This window comes from Podarcis raffonei, chromosome 5, assembly GCF_027172205.1.
Source record: "Podarcis raffonei isolate rPodRaf1 chromosome 5, rPodRaf1.pri, whole genome shotgun sequence".
NCBI lineage: Eukaryota > Metazoa > Chordata > Lepidosauria > Squamata > Lacertidae > Podarcis > Podarcis raffonei.
The window spans coordinates 82,167,758-82,187,215 of record NC_070606.1 but is presented as its reverse complement, the minus strand read 5'-3'; the positions used below and the strand labels follow the sequence as shown (position 1 = coordinate 82,187,215).

Here is a 19,458-nt window from a genome sequence, read left to right as displayed (position 1 = left end):
TTAAACTTTTGGCACCCCTGGTTTAAAGGACACCGGATGTCTGAGCTGGGAAAGAATTATGCCTGAGACATTAGAGGACTGCTAAAAGTCTAAGCAGATGGTATAGATCTGAAAGGATCCCTGTGATGCCACACAAAATACCTCTTTATATCCTCATACTGCGACACCACTCTTCACCTGCTGATGGCAGGTGAAGTTCAACCATACCTGGAGGGCACTAGGTAAGCTATCCCTGGTCCAAGAACTATACCCACTTGCCTAATTGACTGGCCAGTGCTAAAAGCAGCCACTTGTCCCATAACATTTTAGGGCTGCCATATTTTGAAGAGCAAAAAAGAGGACACATTTGCCGACTTCTAACTATGGATTGCTATGACAGCACTACCCATGAAAAAGAGGATGTGTCCTGGAAAAAGAGGACATATGGCAACCAATGTTCTTAGGGCACACAACCCAGGCACATCAGTTATCCATGAAATGGTGGTGAGGGATCTGGCCTTGGGGAGCAACATCATCCCTTGCCATACATATAACCTGCAATACAAACTGAGGCCTATGCTTCTCATTATAGGTTATGCACATAAATAGCCTATGCTCCAAGCTCTTGTGAAAGGCCAGTCCTTCTTTTTAACAAGCGGGGAATAAACAAGTGTGGCACAATGTCACAATAGCAGAATTACTTACCAGAAATACTTTTTATTTACGCTATTTATATATTGTATTTCTTTCTTAGTAATGTTTTGGCTGCCAATATTACATTGTGTCAGTTTATTTCTTTGGAGTGTATAATATTGTTTTGACAGTTGTAGTATTTCGTTCTTTTTCTTTTTATGTTTTAAAATTTAATAAAGGTTAAATTAAAAAAAAAAACAATCTGGAATTTGGTGCACATTTCCTGACATTTTTCAAGACCTTCTGTAAGACTGAAACTCACCATGGGAGACAAAGGTGTATCCAAACTTGTTTCGGTCTTGCTGTCGTCAGCATCACTATCTTTGTCACTTCCGCTGTCATTTACAAAACAAATCTGTAAATTCATCCCACTTTGTAACCTTGTACAGAGAAAAAAAGAGGGAGAGGGAAAGAGAGATTGGATTATCACTCCCTGCAACAACACAAAATGTACTTTGGCTCTTGGTTTCTTATTCTTCTAGAAACTTTTGCCATTTCTGCATACTCCATCATTGTTAATTGCCAGTCCTCCTTCGTTGGAATTGTTTCTTTTTTCTGTCTCTGGGCATAAATTATTTGGGCAGCTGTAGTAGCGTACATAATTTTTTTTTTGTGCTCTTTGGATACCTCTCCACCAATTATACCTAAAAGAAAAGCTTCTGTTTTTCTTAACAAAAGTTATAATAATAATAATAATTTATTATTTATACCCCGCCCATCTGGCTGGGCTTCCCCAGCCACTCTGGGCGGCTTCCAAAAAAACATTAAAATACTGTAATACATCAAACATTAAAAGCTTCCCTAAACAGGGCTGCCTTCAGATGTCTTCTGAAAGTCTGGTAGTTGTTGTTCTCTTTGACATCTGGTGGGAGGGCATTCTACAGGGAGGGCGCCACTACCGAGAAGGCCCTCTGCCTGGTTCCCTGTAACTTGGCTTCTCGCAGTGAGGGAACCGCTAGAAGGCCCTCGGTGCTGGACCTCAGTGTCCGGGTAGAACGATGGGGGTGGAGACGCTCCTTCAGATATATCTTCAACATTTTTTTCAACTTATTATAAATCATTTCCCAGAAAGCTTTTGCTACCTTACATGACTACTACATATGGAAAAAGGTACCCTCCTTCTCTTTACATTTCCAACAGGTATCTGATTCTGACTTATACATTTACTGGGAATTCGATACCATCCCCTATGTTTCCTTTTCTCTGCTGGTCTCTAGAAACCAGTTTACATGCTTGAGTAACTTGTTTACCATTGCTTGAGCTTTATTTAAAGTACAGTTGAACAGACTAAAAAGAAAAAAGTTGGGTTATGTATGAGAGTTTATCATTACGACATATTGAGATGACCCAAATTTAGCAAAGTTTAGCAAATACATTTCCAAGCTGTAACTGTGCTAGATGTGAAAGTGTGTGTGTGGGGGGGGAGAGCAAGCATTTTGAGAAACTTATTTTTTTTTAAAAAAAATACACATGTAAATAATGGAGATTCTCACTCTGGAAACAGTTAACATGTCTGAATAATATAATACAACATTGCATTTAGAACTCACTTATCCCAATTTGTTTTTACTGTTGGATTTACAGTTGCCCACAAAAATGAGTACAGATTTGCTATTTCTACCTGATGGGGTAGATAGGCTTCAGGCTTGCTACTTCTACTTTATATATATTTTTACTAGATCCCCAAAAACCACCACCCAGAGTCAGGAGCAAAATGCAGTTAGAATGAAAGGGCAGGGGACACCTGAGCCCATTATGAGTACCAGAACTGAACTGACTCACAGTGTTTTTCACATAAAAATCCACTCCTGGTTAGCTTTCTCCATTTCAGCAGCCTAATTTAGATGGGAAAAGCCATTTTATTGTTCCCATTGCTAAACAACTCAGTTGTAAACCCTTGCAAAGCTATTGCAAGCCACCCAGGGATCTTGACCTACCTTCTGCCTAATACTGCTTTACATTATTTTAGAGAAATGCAATCAGCTGCCGTTGCCTGTGTCCAAAACAGTAATTTTCCCTTCACCTGATTAGCTCTGAGTGCTCTTGTGCAGAATGGCTGCAATCAAATTCAAAAGGGCGTTCTTTATTCCCAGGGAACTTACCGTTTTTTGGTACACTGTTGAGAAAAAAAATATCACAAAATCTCTTGTGCATGACTGGCTAGGAATGGCCTCCCCAATTAAAAAGAAGAAGAAGCCGAAGCATTTAAAAACCACTCAGAAGATATTTTCTAGAACTCCGTGCCCAATAGCATTATTGGTTATCAATACCTGCTTAAAATGTTGATCTAGGCAAGCCTACCCAGACATGCCATTATTATGTACAGGTACATTATTATTTGTTTTTAAAATATGTTGTTTTTTATCTACAGTTTAGCAATTCTATTATGTCTGTTTTAAAAGTCTGTTTCTATTGCTTAAAAAATATATGAATATTTTATACCAGGGGTGTCCAACTTCCAAGAGACTGCGATCTATTCCCACTATAAATAAACTGGCAGTGATCTACCCATTGGATTGACCAAAGTTGTTGAGCTTTTTTAGGGGGGTCTAAGATCAACCAGGGACACGCCGAAATCAACCAGTTGGTTGAGATTGACCTGTTTGACAGCCCTGCTTTATACCATTTCACATAGACCACTCAGATTTTAATTGTTTATTAAGCAGAATATAAATCTTGATAAACATACATACATACTGTACATACATATCACCTGTAAAGTTGGACCTAAATAAATGAATAAAATCAGAATACCTGGAAAATCAGTTCTATACAAATGTGCCACCTAGCTTCAACCGGTATTCATTTAGAAGACTTCCAGGTTTCGGTGGTTCATAACCTGAAAAAACGCAACCTGAAACGTCTGTAACCTGAGGTATGACTGTATTGCACTAGTACTGTACTGCCAATTTTAATTGCTGTACATTGAGTACTATTTTAGGCAAAGGCAGAATAGGCATTTCCTTAAGGGAAGACCAAGTCTTACTCAGCAGCCCTATCCCCCAAAGAACCAGGGCTTTAGGCTGTGTTACTTGAACTTAGTGGAACTAAACACACTTATTATTTAAAGCATTTAAAACTTTGTTCTTCAGCCAAAAAAGGGTTATAAAGATCAGTAATAAGACAGTCCCTGTCTTCAGCTTTACAGCCTAAAAGATATGGCACAAAAGAGAAAGAGATCAGGAGGAAGAAAGCAAACTCAGGCACTACTTCTTAGTTGCATAGTGCTAATTAAGATATGTATTTTAAGATATGAATTTTAGTCAATTAAACAACCAATTAAATTTGTGTAGAATTGCCTACAGGTAAAACAGTGTATCTGAAGTAAGAAGTAACTTTTCTGATGATATACACAAAGGTACTGGCCCTGTGTGTGAATGAGTTTCTCGTAAGATGATGGTTGCCACCTGCAGTTTTTATAAGCATCTTTTTTTAAAAAAAGATTAATCTAGCTGAAGTATCCATTAACCACTGTAACTCTTTTTTTTCTTAAAAAATCACCATTTATAAATAGGACCATCGCCTGATTAAAAAAAATCTTAAAGTCATATGAGTTTTAGTCAATTAAACCTGCATAAATGTGCAGGTGAGAAAAATAGCAGTCCAGATGATTTGTGAATACATCAGGGCAGACATCATAGGCTGTTTATTATCTTTAATACAAGTGTGTGTGTCTGTGCGTCTGTGACTGTCTCCAGATGTCAAGAAGAGCAATTCCTTCCTGTCTAAAAAGGGGGGATGTCTCTTCAAAGATGATTCATGAAGCTGAGCAAGGATACAGGGTGTGTGTGTGTGTGTCATGGTTCCAGGATGTTTTTCAGAACAGAAGCAACAATACGATCTGCCAGAGCACCAGGACACTCCTTGCTCTGGCAAGTGAATGAGGTGATAAAGAGATTTTCAAGTTTGTTTGGGACAGATTAAGTCAGGAAGTTGAGACCCATGGAAACATCTGGAGAGACTGACTGGATCAGAGTTTTCAATGTTGTTGTTGTTGTTTAGTTGTGTCCGACTCTTCGTGACCCCATGGACCAGAGCACGCCAGGCACTCCTGTCTTCCACTGCCTCCCGCAGTTTGGTCAGACTCATGTTTGTAGCTTCGAAAACACTGTCCAACCATCTCGTCCTCTGTCGTCCCCTTCTCCTTGTGCCCTCCATCTTTCCCAACATCAGGGTCTTTTCCAGGGAGTCTTCTCTTCTCATGAGGTGGCCAAAGTATTGGAGCCTCAGCTTCACGATCTGTCCTTCCAGTGAGCACTCAGGGCTGATTTCCTTAAGAATGGATACGTTTGATCTTCTTGCAGTCCATGGGACTCTCAAGAGTCTCCTCCAGCACCGTAATTCAAAAGCATCAATTCTTCGGCGATCAGCCTTCTTTATGGTCCAGCTCTCACTTCCATACATCCCTACTGGGAAAACCATAGCTTTAACTATACGGACCTTTGTTGGCAAGGTGATGTCTCTACTTTTTAAGATGCTGTCTAGGTTTGTCATTGCTTTTCTCCCAAGAAGCAGGCGTCTTTTAATTTCGTGACTGCTGTCACCATCTGCAGTGATCACGGAGCCCAAGAAAGTAAAATCTCTTACTGCCTCCATTTCTTCCCCTTCTATTTGCCAGGAGGTGATGGGACCAGTGGCCATGATCTTCGTTTTTTTGATGTTGAGCTTCAGACCATATTTTGCGCTCTCCTCTTTCACCCTCAATAAAAGGTTCTTTAATTCCTCCTCACTTTCTGCCATCAAGGTTGTGTCATCTGCATATCTGAGGTTGTTGATATTTCTTCCGGCAATCTTAATTCCGGCTTCGGATTCATCCAACCCAGCCTTTCGCATGATGAATTCTTCATATAAGTTAAATAAGCAGGGAGACATTATACAGCCTTGTCGTACTCCTTTCCCAATTTTGAACCAATCAGTTGTTCCATATCCAGTTCTAACTGTAGCTTCTTGTCCCACATAGAGATTTCTCAGGAGACAGATGAGGTGATCAGGCACTCCCATTTCTTTAAGAACTTGCCATAGTTTGCTGTGGTCGACACAGTCAAAGGCTTTTGCGTAGTCAATGAAGCAGAAGTAGATGTCTTTCTGGAACTCTCTAGCTTTCTCCATAATCCACCGCATGTTTGCAATTTGGTCTCTGGTTCCTCTGCCTCTTCTAAATCCAGCTTGCACTTCTGGGAGTTCTCGGTCCACATACTGCTTGAGCCTTCCTTGTAGAATTTTAAGCATAACCTTGCTAGCGTGTGAAATGAGTGCAATTGTGCGGTAGTTGGAGCATTCTTTGGCACTGCCCTTCTTTGGGATTGGGATGTAGACTGATCTTCTCCAATCCTCTGGCCACTGCTGAGTTTTCCAAACTTGCTGGCATATTGAGTGTAGCACCTTAACAGCATCATCTTTTAAAATTTTAAATAGTTCAGCTGGAATACCATCACTTCCACTGGCCTTGTTATTTGCAGTGCTTTCTAAGGCCCATTTGACTTCACTCTCCAGGATGTCTGGCTCAAGGTCAGCAATCACACTACCTGGGGTGTACGAGACATCCATATCTTTCTGGTATAATTCCTCTGTGTATTCTTGCCACCTCTTCTTGATGTCTTCTGCTTCTGTTAGGTCCTTACCACTTTTGTCCTTTATTATGGTAATCTTTGTACGAAATGTTCCCTTCATATTTCCGATTTTCTTGAACAGATCTCTGGTTCTTCCCATTCTGTTGTTTTCCTCTATTTCTTTGCATTGCTTGTTTAACAAGGCCTTCTTGTCTCTCCTTGCTATTCTTTGGAAATCTGCATTCAATTTCCTGTATCTTTCACTATCTCCCTCGCATTTTGCTTGCCTTCTCTCCCCCGCTATTTGTAAGGCCTCGTTGGACAGCCACTTTGCAGAGTTTTCAATACACATTTTAAACTGGTTCTAAGTTGTGGTTCTGTATGGAAGTGAGAGCTGGACCATAAAGAAGGCTGATCGCCGAAGAATTGATGCTTTGGAATTATGGTGCTGGAGGAGACTCTTCAGAGTCCCATAGACTGCAAGAAGATCAAACCTATCCATTCTGAAGGAAATCAGCCCTGAGTGCTCACTGGAAGGACAGATGCTGAAGCTCAGGCTCCAATACTTTGGCCCCCTCATGAGAAGAGAAGACTCCCTGGAAAAGACCCTGATGTTGGGAAAGATGGAGGGCACAAGGAGAAGGGGACGACAGAGGACAAGATGGTTGGACAGTGTTCTCGAAGCTACCAGCATGAGTTTGACCAAACTGCAGGAGGCAGTGGAAGACAGGAGTGCCTGGCGTGCTCTGGTCCATGGGGTCATGAAGAGTCGGACATGACTAAACGACTAAACAACAACAACAAAGTTGTGGTTCTAGTTTTAAGCTGCTGTTATGCCTTTTCCCAAGAAATGACAGACAAGCTGACATGGTTGGTGTTTACTGTGTTTTTAAACTGTGTTTATTATATGTTAAAAAGCAATAAAACACATTATAAAGAAAGGAAGAAAAACAACAACAGAAACCACCCAGCGCCAGTGGATTGTCCAAAGCTGAATAGCAGTGCCTTTGGCCCTCTGTGCTCGCTTAAATCAGCAGGCAATACTTTAACAACCTATTTACTGGTATAATGTACATAATGGTTCCTTTATTCCAAAATCGAACATGATCTCAGCCACAAGGTGGCCTGTAGCACTTGCTTGCAACTTTAGGCATCCTTTTATCATAAATAAGGAATGGGTTGTAATGGAAGCCACATGCACATTAAAGGATTAAATTTAAAATTCACCAATCATCCAGTTATTTGTGCATACAGAGAGCTCCTGCTAAAGTATTATATTAACTTGTGCACAAGGCAGGGAGAAGAGATTATTTTTTAAAGCGTTCTTTTGATGATGCATTCGGCTGGTCTCTCTAGTCAGAAACAATTCTTCCATAAAGGTGTTTATTGTGATTGTGGTGATGTTATGCTTCTGGCCATCTGGACTTCTTTTCAGCCATCTCCCTTGACAAAATTCCTAAGCTGTGTAATGTCAAGCCATAAAAATGCTAACTGTGATTTATAGCCACCGAGACTCTGTAGACAATACAGAAGCATATGGGTTTTTTCCTCCTCTGGACAGATATGGAATATCCATACAGCGGCTGCGATTCACAGAAGAACCATTCCTAATTTGTTATTTCATTAAGAACTTGAAATATGATGGTAAACAAAACATATCACCAGGCAGACAAGGCATGTGTAACTAATAAACATGAGCTTTGATTCATGCTATTCCTATTTTGCACCCCCATCCCCAGGAGATTTAATCTTGTATTACTCTTCAGTGGAAATGGACAGTAAAATATTATTTTCCATTTACTTTAATGGCTCTTTGGATGCATTATTAATATGCAATATATAATGAATAATTGCATACTTACATTTTTACGCCATGTCTTTTTCTGCTGCACAAGACATTCAATGGGTTTAAGGCCTGAAGCATAAATTATAGCTACCCGGGGAAGGGTGTGATAACATATATTGTTCCTTTGCTTTATTCTAGCATTGTTTGCAAAGGGAAATAGATTAACTCCTTATTCCTTTGTGAGTCATAACCTCTGTTCTTAATACCAGCACACACGTTATAGGGAAAATGTTGAGGAGTTCAGAGAGAGAAAACTAGGAGACAAACGCTGCAGTCCTAGAGAGACTTGCCTGAGAGCAAGTACCACTGAATAGGATTTTTTCCTGAGTAGCCATGCATAGGAGTATGCTGTAAGTTCCCATCCCATGCACATCAACTAGGCAGTGAGTTTGTTTAATATGGTAGGACTTATGTCCCAGTAGCCATACATATGATCAGAATCAGGGCCAGTCTTCAATATCTATCAGGCTATGTATATTGACTTGTATGCTTAAATTGAGATGGAGGTACTGATGGCTACTGTACTATTAATATGAGCTGAAGTTTTATTTTTTTCTTTTCCTTCCTGACTCTTGTTGTTAAACTTTCTATTAAAAGGTAGCCAGAGTAAGAACCAGGCCTTCTTGTTCTTTGTTTTCCAAAGAACCTTGAAAATCAGAGGAAGAATAACAACAGATGACTTTTAATCAGTGCTAGGGTAGGAAGTCCATACTTGGCTGCCCTTGCCTCCTCAAGGAAATCTGACTTTTGGGTTCCTGTGCGTGAAAAACAGACCCTTCCTGGGAACTCTGAAAGCGCCAGGCTGTGCCATTCAGAGACTATTTTGCCTGAACCCGTACCCTTGCAGGGGATCGATGAATGTGGCTTTGGGGTGCAAAGAAAAGCCTAATCAGTGAAGCAGTCAGGGCATTTGCATGTGTGAACTTGTGTCTGCTTGCATGAGACATCCACGTGCCATGTTTCCTGCTCTACCATGAACCTACGCCACAGAAGAGGAAGGGGTCCCAAGGGGTCCCTAACAGAGCAGTATTTGACCGTGTTCAAGCTTGTGGAGTGGGACAAATCTGGCCTGGCACATAATAATAAGAATTAATTCCCAGTTCAGAAAACCGGGCTCAGGGCAGCTAACAACAAATTTAAAACACTTAATTGATGCAACAAAAAACAGCATAAAATACAGTATAAAACGTGAATAACAAAAAATTCAGAATTCAAAAAACAAATTAGGGGGGAAATCCATCCAATAAACATTAGATTATCACCAGGGCTAGCTAGCTAAATTAGTCCTATTTGGGCCAGCGAGGAGACCAGGGAAGAATTAGCTGTGGGATCCCAGAGTGGGTAATCTTCATAAAAAGGGGAGAGGGAGGGAAGGAAGGGGAATAAAAGATCAGGCTAAGTTCAAATTGAAAGCCAGGTGGAATAGCTCTGTCTTACAGGCCCTGCAGAAGGAAGATAAATCCTGCAGGGCCCTGGTCTCATGGGACAGAGCATTCCACCAGGTTGGAGCCATCACTGAGAAGGCCCTGGCCCTGGTGGAGGATAATCTGACTTCCTTAGGGCCCTGGACCTCTAAACTGTGATTATTCATGGACCTTAAGGTCCTCTGTGGGGCATACCAGGAGAGGCGGTCCCGTAAATACGATATACCTTTGTTAGGTAGGGCAGGCTTAGGGAGTGACAGGCCCAAAGTCACCCAAGAATCATCATGACTGAACATAGATATGAACAGGGGTCTCCCCAGCCTGTGATTTTGGAGTGCCCTTGGAAGGTGTGGCTTCAAAGGGAGGCAGGGCTGTCACGGTGAGTTCCTATACTTCAAAAATTTACCACTATACCACCGTTGAGGAGCTATTACAACTAGTACTACTGGAAGGTAACAAAATTAGGTGCTTGAAACATGAAGGTTTTCTGTGGTGGTTGTGGCCATGTGCAGTGTGGTTGGTGATTAATACAATTTTTACCCCCCCCCAATGCCACTTTAACTCAGCTTGTGTCCTCAAACAAAAGTAGAGAGCTGAGTACCCCAAATATTTGAGGTGGGGAGGCACCCTTAGTCCAATTCTTATTATTATAAACAAGGGATTGTGGACTCTTGTTTGGGCCTCAAAATGGAGAATGGGATGTTGAAAGAACTCTTGTCCTTTATCCTTCCAGATAATGCATTGCTTGCTTAAATAACCAGGAGCCACAAAATCCTTTTTCCAGTGATAAACTGGAGAATGTATATTTTGATGAGTCTCCCACAGGCAATAACAGCTCACCACTGCATGCACAAATGCTCTTTGGTTTCTACATTTATGTTGAAAATAAATTTTCATCAGGACTGACCATTCACACACTTTTATTTATCATGCCTATATAAAAGTTTGGTTACCATTAAAGCGTTTACTGCTGCTGTGGCATTTGTCCGTGTTAAGCGTGCAGTATTCAGAATTTTACAACAGAGGCAAGAGACTGGATTTCTTACAAAGTATAAAGGGCCTTCTCAAAGAATATACAATTATATGCCAGTGTAAGACTGGGGGTTTGGGTGGCTGTACTCAAATTTATGTCCTTGAGTTCAGATGTCTGAAGGGAGGCAGTGCTGCTTCATAAAATTATTTGTATTTCTTTGTAATACATTTGAAATCTCCCACTAAATCCAAACCTTTATTGCTTAGCCCATGCATAGGCAAACTCGGTCTACAACTTTTTGGGACTACAACTCCCATCATCCCTAGCTAACAGGACCAGTGGTCAGGGATGATGGGAGCTCTAGTCCCTAAACATCTGGAGGGCTGAGTTGCTTATGCCTGGCTTAGCCAAAGGCAAACAATCATACAATAGTACAAAAAGCGAGACGTCACTAAATATATGACTTTAACAAACGAAAAGCATCATGACTAGCCACTGGAATAGCCAAATAAACTCAGTTAAGTGCAGTGTGTAACTCAGTGTAGATTTCAAAAGGCTTTTAAGTAACACTGATAATTCAAACAGTATCCAGACTTAATGTGCTGAGCGCTTTTAAAATCTTTAAAGCAGCTGAAGAAATTATTCATTACAGATGTTACTGATGTTTCTTTAAATATTTATATCCTCACCTCGGCTGAGTTTGAGATGGCTTATGGAATAGTATATTAAACCATACCTTTCCCCAACATGTTTGAAAGGCACACAGAATGAAGTTCTGGGAAAATGACTGACAGTCACAGAAATGGAAGCAAGCATGACATTCACACACAACATTGGAAATGCACGGTACTGTTGGACAAACACATGCCGGGGGGAAGACAGAAGATGAGAAGCTTAGAAGCTCAGACAGTTGAGGGGTTTCTCTTTGTAGTTAAATCATGAACGGACAGAACACTGAAGATAATGTCACAGTCTCAAAAGCCTGGACTTTATGATATTATGCCACGCGGCATAACTCTATGATATTATGCCACATGGAAGCTATTAAAATGATAAATGTTCACCGTGCCATTTTCACTCACCGAGAAGAAAGGCTTGGCTTTCCACTTTTACTACAGCTGGTATAAATTCCTGGGCCATCATCAAAGAAACTTCCAAGCGCCAGTTTTTGCCTGATAGACTCCCTCTCATTTTTTTGAGCCTGGAAAAGAAAAGAAACACACAACCAGAACAGTCAAACCGCTGACAGCAAACCACATTCCTGTAAACAGAACTTTAAAGTTAATCCAACATTTTCAGCACTCAATGCTATAATTTGAGACAAGGAGATAAGCACCAATGATATAATGTACCCTCTTGATTTGTTTCAAATAGAGAATACATGTTGAATATTGTCTCAGACTTGTCACTAGGTGATCCCGACACAAGAGTTATTTCAGTTCACTTTCGCCTTTAATTTGTCTACTGCCTTTCAACACTGCTATACACAAGGCAGTGTATGAGCCACAGCAGCAACAGAATACACAACAAACACCACACATCTTATAACAATCTGACTCAGTGCAAGAAGTCATCATTTGTTCCAAGTTCTTGAGTCCAGGAAGTGGGAAGATGGCTTGCTATGGATGGGGTTGCACTACTCTGGAAGGAGCAGGTCCATAGCTTGAGATTACTCCTGGATCCAACTGTCATTTGAGGCCTATATCTAGCTGGTTCACCAGCTATGGCCCCTTTGGGAGAGAGATAACTTGACCATGGCACTCCATGCTGTACTTCCAGATTGGACAATTCTAGCCTAAGCCAACCACGGTTCTGAATTTGATGATGATGATGATGATGATGATAATAATAATAATAATAATAATAATAATAATAATAATTTATTATTTGTACCCTGCCCATCTGGCTGGGTTTCCCCAGCCACTCTGGGCGGCTTCCAACAAAGATTAAAAATACATTAAAATGTCACACATAAAAAACTTCCCTGAACAGGGCCTGCCTTCACATGTCTTCTAAATGTCAGGTAGTTGTTTATCTCTTTGACTTGTGATGGGAGGGCGTTCCACAGGGCGGGCACCACTACCGAGAAGGCCCTCTGCCTGGTTCCCTGTAGCTTTGCTTCTCGCAATGAGGGAACCGCCAGAAGGCCCTCAGCGCTGGACCTCAGCGTCTGGGCAGAACGATGGGGGTGGAGACGCTCCTTCAGGTATACTGCGCCAAGGCCATTTAGGGCTTTAAAGGTCAGCACCAACACTTTGAATTGTGCTCGGAAACGTACTGGGAGCCAGAAAAAAAGCCTGCTTGTGGTTTTCCCACAGGTATCTGGTTGGCCACTGTAAGAATAGGATCATAGAATCATACATATGTAGAGAGTTGGAAGGGATTCCAACGGTCATCTAGTCCAGCCCCCTGCAATGCAGGAAACTTTTGCCCAAGTTGGGGCTTGAACCCACGATCCTGGGATTAAGAATATCATGCTCTACCTACTAGTCCATCTATGTTGGACTAGATGGGCCTTTGGCCTGATCCATTCAACAAACAAACAAACAAACAAACAAACAAACAAACAAACAAACAGCAACTACCCAATTCCCTCTACGGATTCAACCTAAGCAACAATAGGTTTTAATTCATACTTTGTTTATCAGAGTTTGAAACTGGTGCCACGCTGTCTAATCTGAAGCAATTACAGCCTAGTGATTGTGAGGAGCATCACCATTAGCAGAATTCATTAGCGATTGCCCATAGATACCGACTGCTAACTGAATGCTTCCAAGAACCATCCTTTGAAACGTATGGCGCACTATGCATCTGGTATATAGCTTTTCTGTCTCAAAAAAAGTGCAGCGGCAAACAAACTGCAACATGAGGGGAAAATCAATAACTTTAAGAGCACAGTGGCTGAACTTAATAAGCTGGTATATTCATTTTCACTTTGCCACAAGTGCTGCTGTAACAGAAAAGGAACCTCAGGGGGCTCTCTCATTAGATTTTGTTTTTCATCCAATCTATTACATGCTACTGAAGATGCTTCCATCTGCACTGCTGTTTTATGAAGCTGTTTTCCTGCAGTGGGGGGAGAATTCAGAGAAAGATGTGGAGACAGCTGTGTAAGGATAATCTCGGACACTGTCAAAATAAAATATAAATCTAGATGTAGCAGCATCCAGTCGCCTAGAGGCTAAACCACTACAGAAGGAAGCAAAAGAAGAGGCATCATAAAAGAACAATATGCAAAACAAAAATACAATTAAAATAATAAAAACCAAGAAATACCAGTCAAGTATTTAAAAACTCTGTAAGGTTTGACAGCGGCAGACATCAATAACCAACAAAAACTGTGGTGAACAGAATATTTTCAGCCAGAATGGCATGCTTGGTGCATATCATAAAATCATAGAGTTTGAAGAGACCCTGAGGATCACTCTGAATTAGCAGGAATATGCAGCTGCCCCATGCAAGGATTGAACCTGCAACCTTGGCACTATCAGCACCACACTCTAACCAATGGAGCTATCCATGAAGCTTTCACATGGAAGTTCCTACATTACTCCCAACAGCAGTCCATGCTCAACAGTAGCCACAAATCACCCCCAAAGCCCAAAAGGCATTTGTCAACTGCCGACCACCAGAAGTCCCCTCCTTCCTTATCACGCTGGCATTGATAGAAAGAAGACACTTGCAATTTCTCATGTTAGTAAGAACGAGTGGCACCTGCAACAAAAGGTGGTCCCTGTTTTTCCCCATTCTTTTACCCCCACCCTCAGTTCTCTGCCCCACTCCGTCAGTAATATGCAGCCACTAACATGCTTTTGCCCACTCCCAACCCTTCAAAGTTTCTTTCTAAATATTCTTTGTACTTCTGAAAACCTTAAGGTTTCTCTAAACTGACAGCATCACGCTTCTGGTGTGTGAGCACTGTGCTTGTGTCTATGGAAGGAATGAAATGCATAGGCTAAAGGCGGAACGAGGACTATCACCCAGCACAACATCCTACATTTAAAGTCCTCAACAAATCAATTTCCTTCATCTTTCAAGTTTGCTGCAGGAGCTAATTTCACCATCTGGGCATTGCACTGGCCAGTTTTTGTTTAAAACAAACTTTTTTTCAAATACACATTTGTATGTTAAAAAGCAACACCACATAACATGTTATCCATCCATCGGTGAGTCAAGTGTTACTTCACGGAGCCTGATACATGTGCAAGTCTCAGTGTAAAATCTACCGATTTTCTACACACTGCATGCAGCAGTTTAAAGGGCAAATCTTGACTAAGGTTGCATGCCGAAATCCAGATCCATGGCTCTGAAGCTAGGGATGCTTTAGTCTGGAACACATTTTTAAAAGCAAACTGAGCTGATTCACATTTCCTGGATTAAATACCCAAACTGGAATGCACTTTCAGTTTCCAGGCTGCTTAGAACTTTGCGATAACAGTCCCTGGCTCATAAAACATGCCAAAAATGCATATGAAATTGCATACATTGGGATAAAAATCATATAAATATATTTATTTTAAATGCATGTTATGTAAAAAAATTACAGAAAATAAGGTGTTGCGTGTGTCTGTGTTGTATCTGACACTGTTGTTCCACTTGTGCAACAGAATTCCCACCTCCCTTCCCCTGTCACCCCCCTTTTTTTGTTTATTCAGCACAATATATACACACCAGTTGACTGTAGCAAAACCTCTAAGAAGTTTACAAGAAATATTATGACTATCAATAAAAACGTAAGAACAAGTAGTTAAAACATTAAAAAAACAAAATCAGCAGTAAACGAAAAAGAGATTAAACATGTCAACATTTGTGTGTCAGGATAGGCTTGCCTAAACAAAAATGTTTTAAGCAGGTGCTGAAAGGAATAGATGTGAAGGGAGCTGCAGGAAGTTCCCTGCAGGCAGGGAGTTCCAAAGTGTAGGTGAAACTAAAATAATTATTTCTTACAAGTGCGGAGCAAATATTGGGTGGCACCTATAACAATGCCACTGCTGGAGATTGAAGCAGTTGAGTGGGCACATATGAGGTTAGACATTGGGGGACCCTCTGAAGTTGATTTTTGGGGTGCATGAGGGAAGGAGAGACAACTCCGTGGTTTTAAATGGCAGATCAATGTATGACAGAAACCAGAAACAGACTGATCTATCTGTCCCTATTTGAAGCCATTAAAAGATTAAAAGAGAGTGTGCCATTTTCAGCTCAAGTGCTGCACATAGTGATTTGCAAGTACTTGTGCATCAGTGCAATTGATCTGTTGGTTGCATCACATCTATGCATAAGATCTGCGGCCGTAATACTTAAGTTACTCATGTTTTACCTACAATTAGAGTGGCTCATGGGAAGACATGGGGAGAATAAAAAGACTAATTAAATTGTGAGGATGATGCAAGTGCAAGCAGTAGACCCAGGGTTGAAGTTGTTGACCTTTCCTTTTCTTAGGATTGAAGCTTTGTTTGTTTGGCCCCAGTAAATGAACTGCCACAGGGGCTGGATAAAACTGGCCAAAGGACTTTGGACATGCCTGTGAGGGTGGAGCAATGACACAGTTAGCACAGTAACTAATGAGAGCACAGAAACTGGCATAATTAGCATCATCATAAAATGGCAGGCAGAAAAGCAGCCTTAGTCCACAGCAGACCACCAGAGGGTTACTAGAAAATTGTTTTATGCATTTTTTAAATATCTTTTTTTTTTTAAAAAGGAAGTGTACACACACTTATGGCCCAACAATGTTGGTTTTATTTTTCAGTATGTGGTAGCTGGGGTCATGGGGTCTTTCCGATCCATTAAAAAGCCAAATGTTGCACCTGCATATTGGAAGCTTGGGGTTTACGCTATGAACTTTGGCAGCTAAACAACAGTTGAGGAAGCTGGCCAACTCATCTAAAGACAAGTTAGCGCTAGCTATTATAACAGGTTTACAAGTCTGCTGGCCAAATATTTATATGTTTATATACTGCAAGGTTGTTTCACAGGCCATTGATCTACTTTTTAATAATTCTCCTCTCCTCCTAAACGTTTGCAAGTTCAGTCTCCAAAAACTCAGCAGCCTTCCTTTTGAAATAGTCCAGCTCATGGGAAGTTGGTTTTTTTTTTAAATTTTAGACTGACTACTGGGCTGTATTCAACGCTAGAGGCCCATTGAAGGCAATGGACATTGTTAACTTAGGTTCATTGATTTCACTGAGTCAACTCTGAGTAGAGCTTAGGCAGTAACATACTACTTTAAACAGAATCCTTGGAAGGACAGTTTGTTAAGGATGCTGAGAATGGAAAGGAGACCCCTTGCTTCTTTAAAGGTAAAGGGACGCCTGACCATTAGGTTCAGTCGTGACCAACTCTGGGGTTGCGGCGCTCATCTCACTTTATTGGCTGAGGGAGCCGGCGTACAGCTTCCGGGTCATGTGGCCAGCATGACTAAGCCGCTTCTGGCGAACCAGAGCAGCGCACGGATACGCCGTTTACCTTCCCGCCGGAGTGGTACCTATTTATCTACTTGCACTTTGATGTGCTTTCAAACTGCTAGGTTGGCAGGAGCAGGGACCGGGCAACGGGAGCTCACTCTGTCGTGGGGATTCGAACCGGCAACCTTCTGATCGGCAAGTCCTAGGCTCTGTGGTTTAACCCACAGCGCCACCCGCATCTTTACAAAGCTACAATTCCCAAAATGGTTTAACAGTCAATCCCTCACCCCAGGGAACTCTGCAAATTGTAGTTAGGTGTCCTCTAACAACTCTCAGCTAGATTGCAAAGATCTAGCACAGCCACCATAAAACTCAAGATTCATGTTTGGTGCAATCTGGTTCCATTAACATGAATGGTTGTTTTGATACATGCTTCAGTAAAACCTGCACCAAACAAGGATCTGCACCAAACAAGGAGCTGCACAGATAGAATATCAAGAGATACTGAGACGTAATTCTCTGGGGATGCCTCCTAAAGCTTTAAGAACTTACAGGTCCTTCACATAATAGCGTGAATTACATTTTGTTCTGTAATGCAAGCTTAATCTGTATGAAAGGGGAAAAAAGTAGTATAAACCGCCACACACACAATGCAGTTGGTTTTGCCACTGCCGTACCATCAAGGGTAGCCAATGTGGTGTTCAGAGGCCATGTCAAGTGTCTGCTGACACCCTGGGAGGGGGTCAGGAACACTGCCAAAAGCCCACTGGACCTACTGCAGCGAGGAGACAAAAATCACACAGGGAGGACACATGGAGAGTGTCTTGCCCAAGGATCCTACAAAATCTGGATCCAACATGGGTGGCATCCTCCAGTGCCCACGTCCTATTATTTCACAAAATGCTCATATTTTTTATGCAGCTTTCATGGTGTTAATTTACCAGGATATATTCTATTTTCCTGGATGGTTTCAATATGGTAGCTATATCTTCAAAACCATTTGCATGGCCAACCCAGTTTTACCTAGTTATGTCCTACTAGCTCAGATGATTAACACTGCCACTTCCTTTCAGTCCATTCTATTCTCTCAGCAAGTGTGGTGAAGAACTGTTGTCTTCAGCACAGTTTGGAAAGAACCAATTTAGCCAGCAAGATTTGCTGCAAATATGTAGAAAATCACCCAGGGCTGAAGTAACTCGGGATACAGGAAATCTCCAGATGTAGCACTTTATTTCCAAGAGTATTTCTCGATCTGGCCCAAATTGGTGTGCTTCAAACAAAACTTCACTGGATAAGCTTTGCGGCCCCTCTGTTTTATTGATGCTTTTTATGGTGCTTCAGAAATGCTGCTGACTTACTCCTATCATTTTGTCTGAATTGTTAAAGGAGAGCCTGAGTCTCACAAAAGCTAGCAGGATCATTAGCTGATTGCTCAACCGGCAGCAATAACACGTCAGAGGATAATTTTATTGACCCTTTTAAAGGACACTTTATTCCAGATATTACCAATAAATGAGTTTTATGTGTTAATGGTGTACATTCACGGTGAGCTTTACATTGCATACACGCACAATGAGAACAGTATGTCAACATTTATATGAAACTGACAGGTCTCTTATTAGGTATCATTGCCCCTTTCCTCTCACAATACAAGGCCTTTTATATTAAGAGGATATGTTCATGTGCATATTCTCCAGAACACTTTACCAACGTGGCATTTATAGCAATAGAAATATGGCTGCAAGGAGGGTAGACAGCCAGAAATGCAAGCTGTTAAGAGTTCAGAACAAGTCAAATTGTACTTCCATTGTTCCATCTCATTTACTGCATATAGATTACTAAGTTTTCTAGGAACACAAACAAAACACCATAATTAGAATGTTTATTTAGTCCGATAGTAACATAAAGGCAATTCAAAGATGGCAGAATCCAAAATTAACTTGTATTTCAAATATCTAGGCTTCAAAAGAGCCAGAAACAAATATTTTAGGTAACAGCCAAGGAGTGAGATTGAAAAACGATAATATTCTCAGACACTAGTATCAGAGTTTCTGACCATTATGGGATTTTTTTTTATAGCAAATTTATAAAGCTAGTGTGTTGGAAGTCCAACTATGAACATATAAAGCTTCCTTATAGTTAGCCAGACTGCAAGTCCCTAAGTCACATTCTGGCTAGCAGTGCTTCTCCAGGGGCTCTGCTATTTCATGCTACAGGAGATTCCACTAAAGGGAGATGTCGAGGACTGAACTTTTGGGACCTTCTGCGTGCAAACTGTATGCTATGCTTGGAATTACGGCCTCCCCCAGCTGGTACAACAGCTTCCATGACCCACAAGGTAGGTGTCATTAGCTTTCCAAAATTAATACATACAGTTGCAGAATTAAATAAATCACAAAACGTATTTGTAGGCAACAAAGTAGGTATCACTAAACTTTCCATTAAGCCAATGTGACGGTAAAATGTGTCAAATTCCATACATAAGGGAAATCTGTGCATTCAGAAACCCATCAACAGATTCTTAAGGCAACAAGTTCTGGCCAGAAGAAGACAAATACAGAAAGAGTGGAACTTCTGGGCACTCTTAGGC

At 41.1% G+C, this 19,458-nt stretch overlaps 1 protein-coding gene across 10 annotated transcripts in view; it reads right to left on the bottom strand.

Moving 5' to 3' along the window:
• SCHIP1 (schwannomin interacting protein 1) overlaps positions 1-19,458 on the bottom strand; it is a 394,604-nt gene that overhangs the window by 10,579 nt on the left and 364,567 nt on the right. For 9 of the 10 annotated variants that reach the window (XM_053390390.1, XM_053390392.1, XM_053390393.1 and 6 more), the window contains 2 exons: positions 11,547-11,665; positions 935-1,052 (listed from right to left, as the gene is read on the bottom strand). In XM_053390390.1, the coding sequence (XP_053246365.1) occupies positions 935-1,052; positions 11,547-11,665 (237 nt within the window). Of the gene's footprint in view, positions 1-934; positions 1,053-11,542; positions 11,666-19,458 lie in introns of those variants that run through there. The other variant, XM_053390400.1, reaches the window with a different exon arrangement.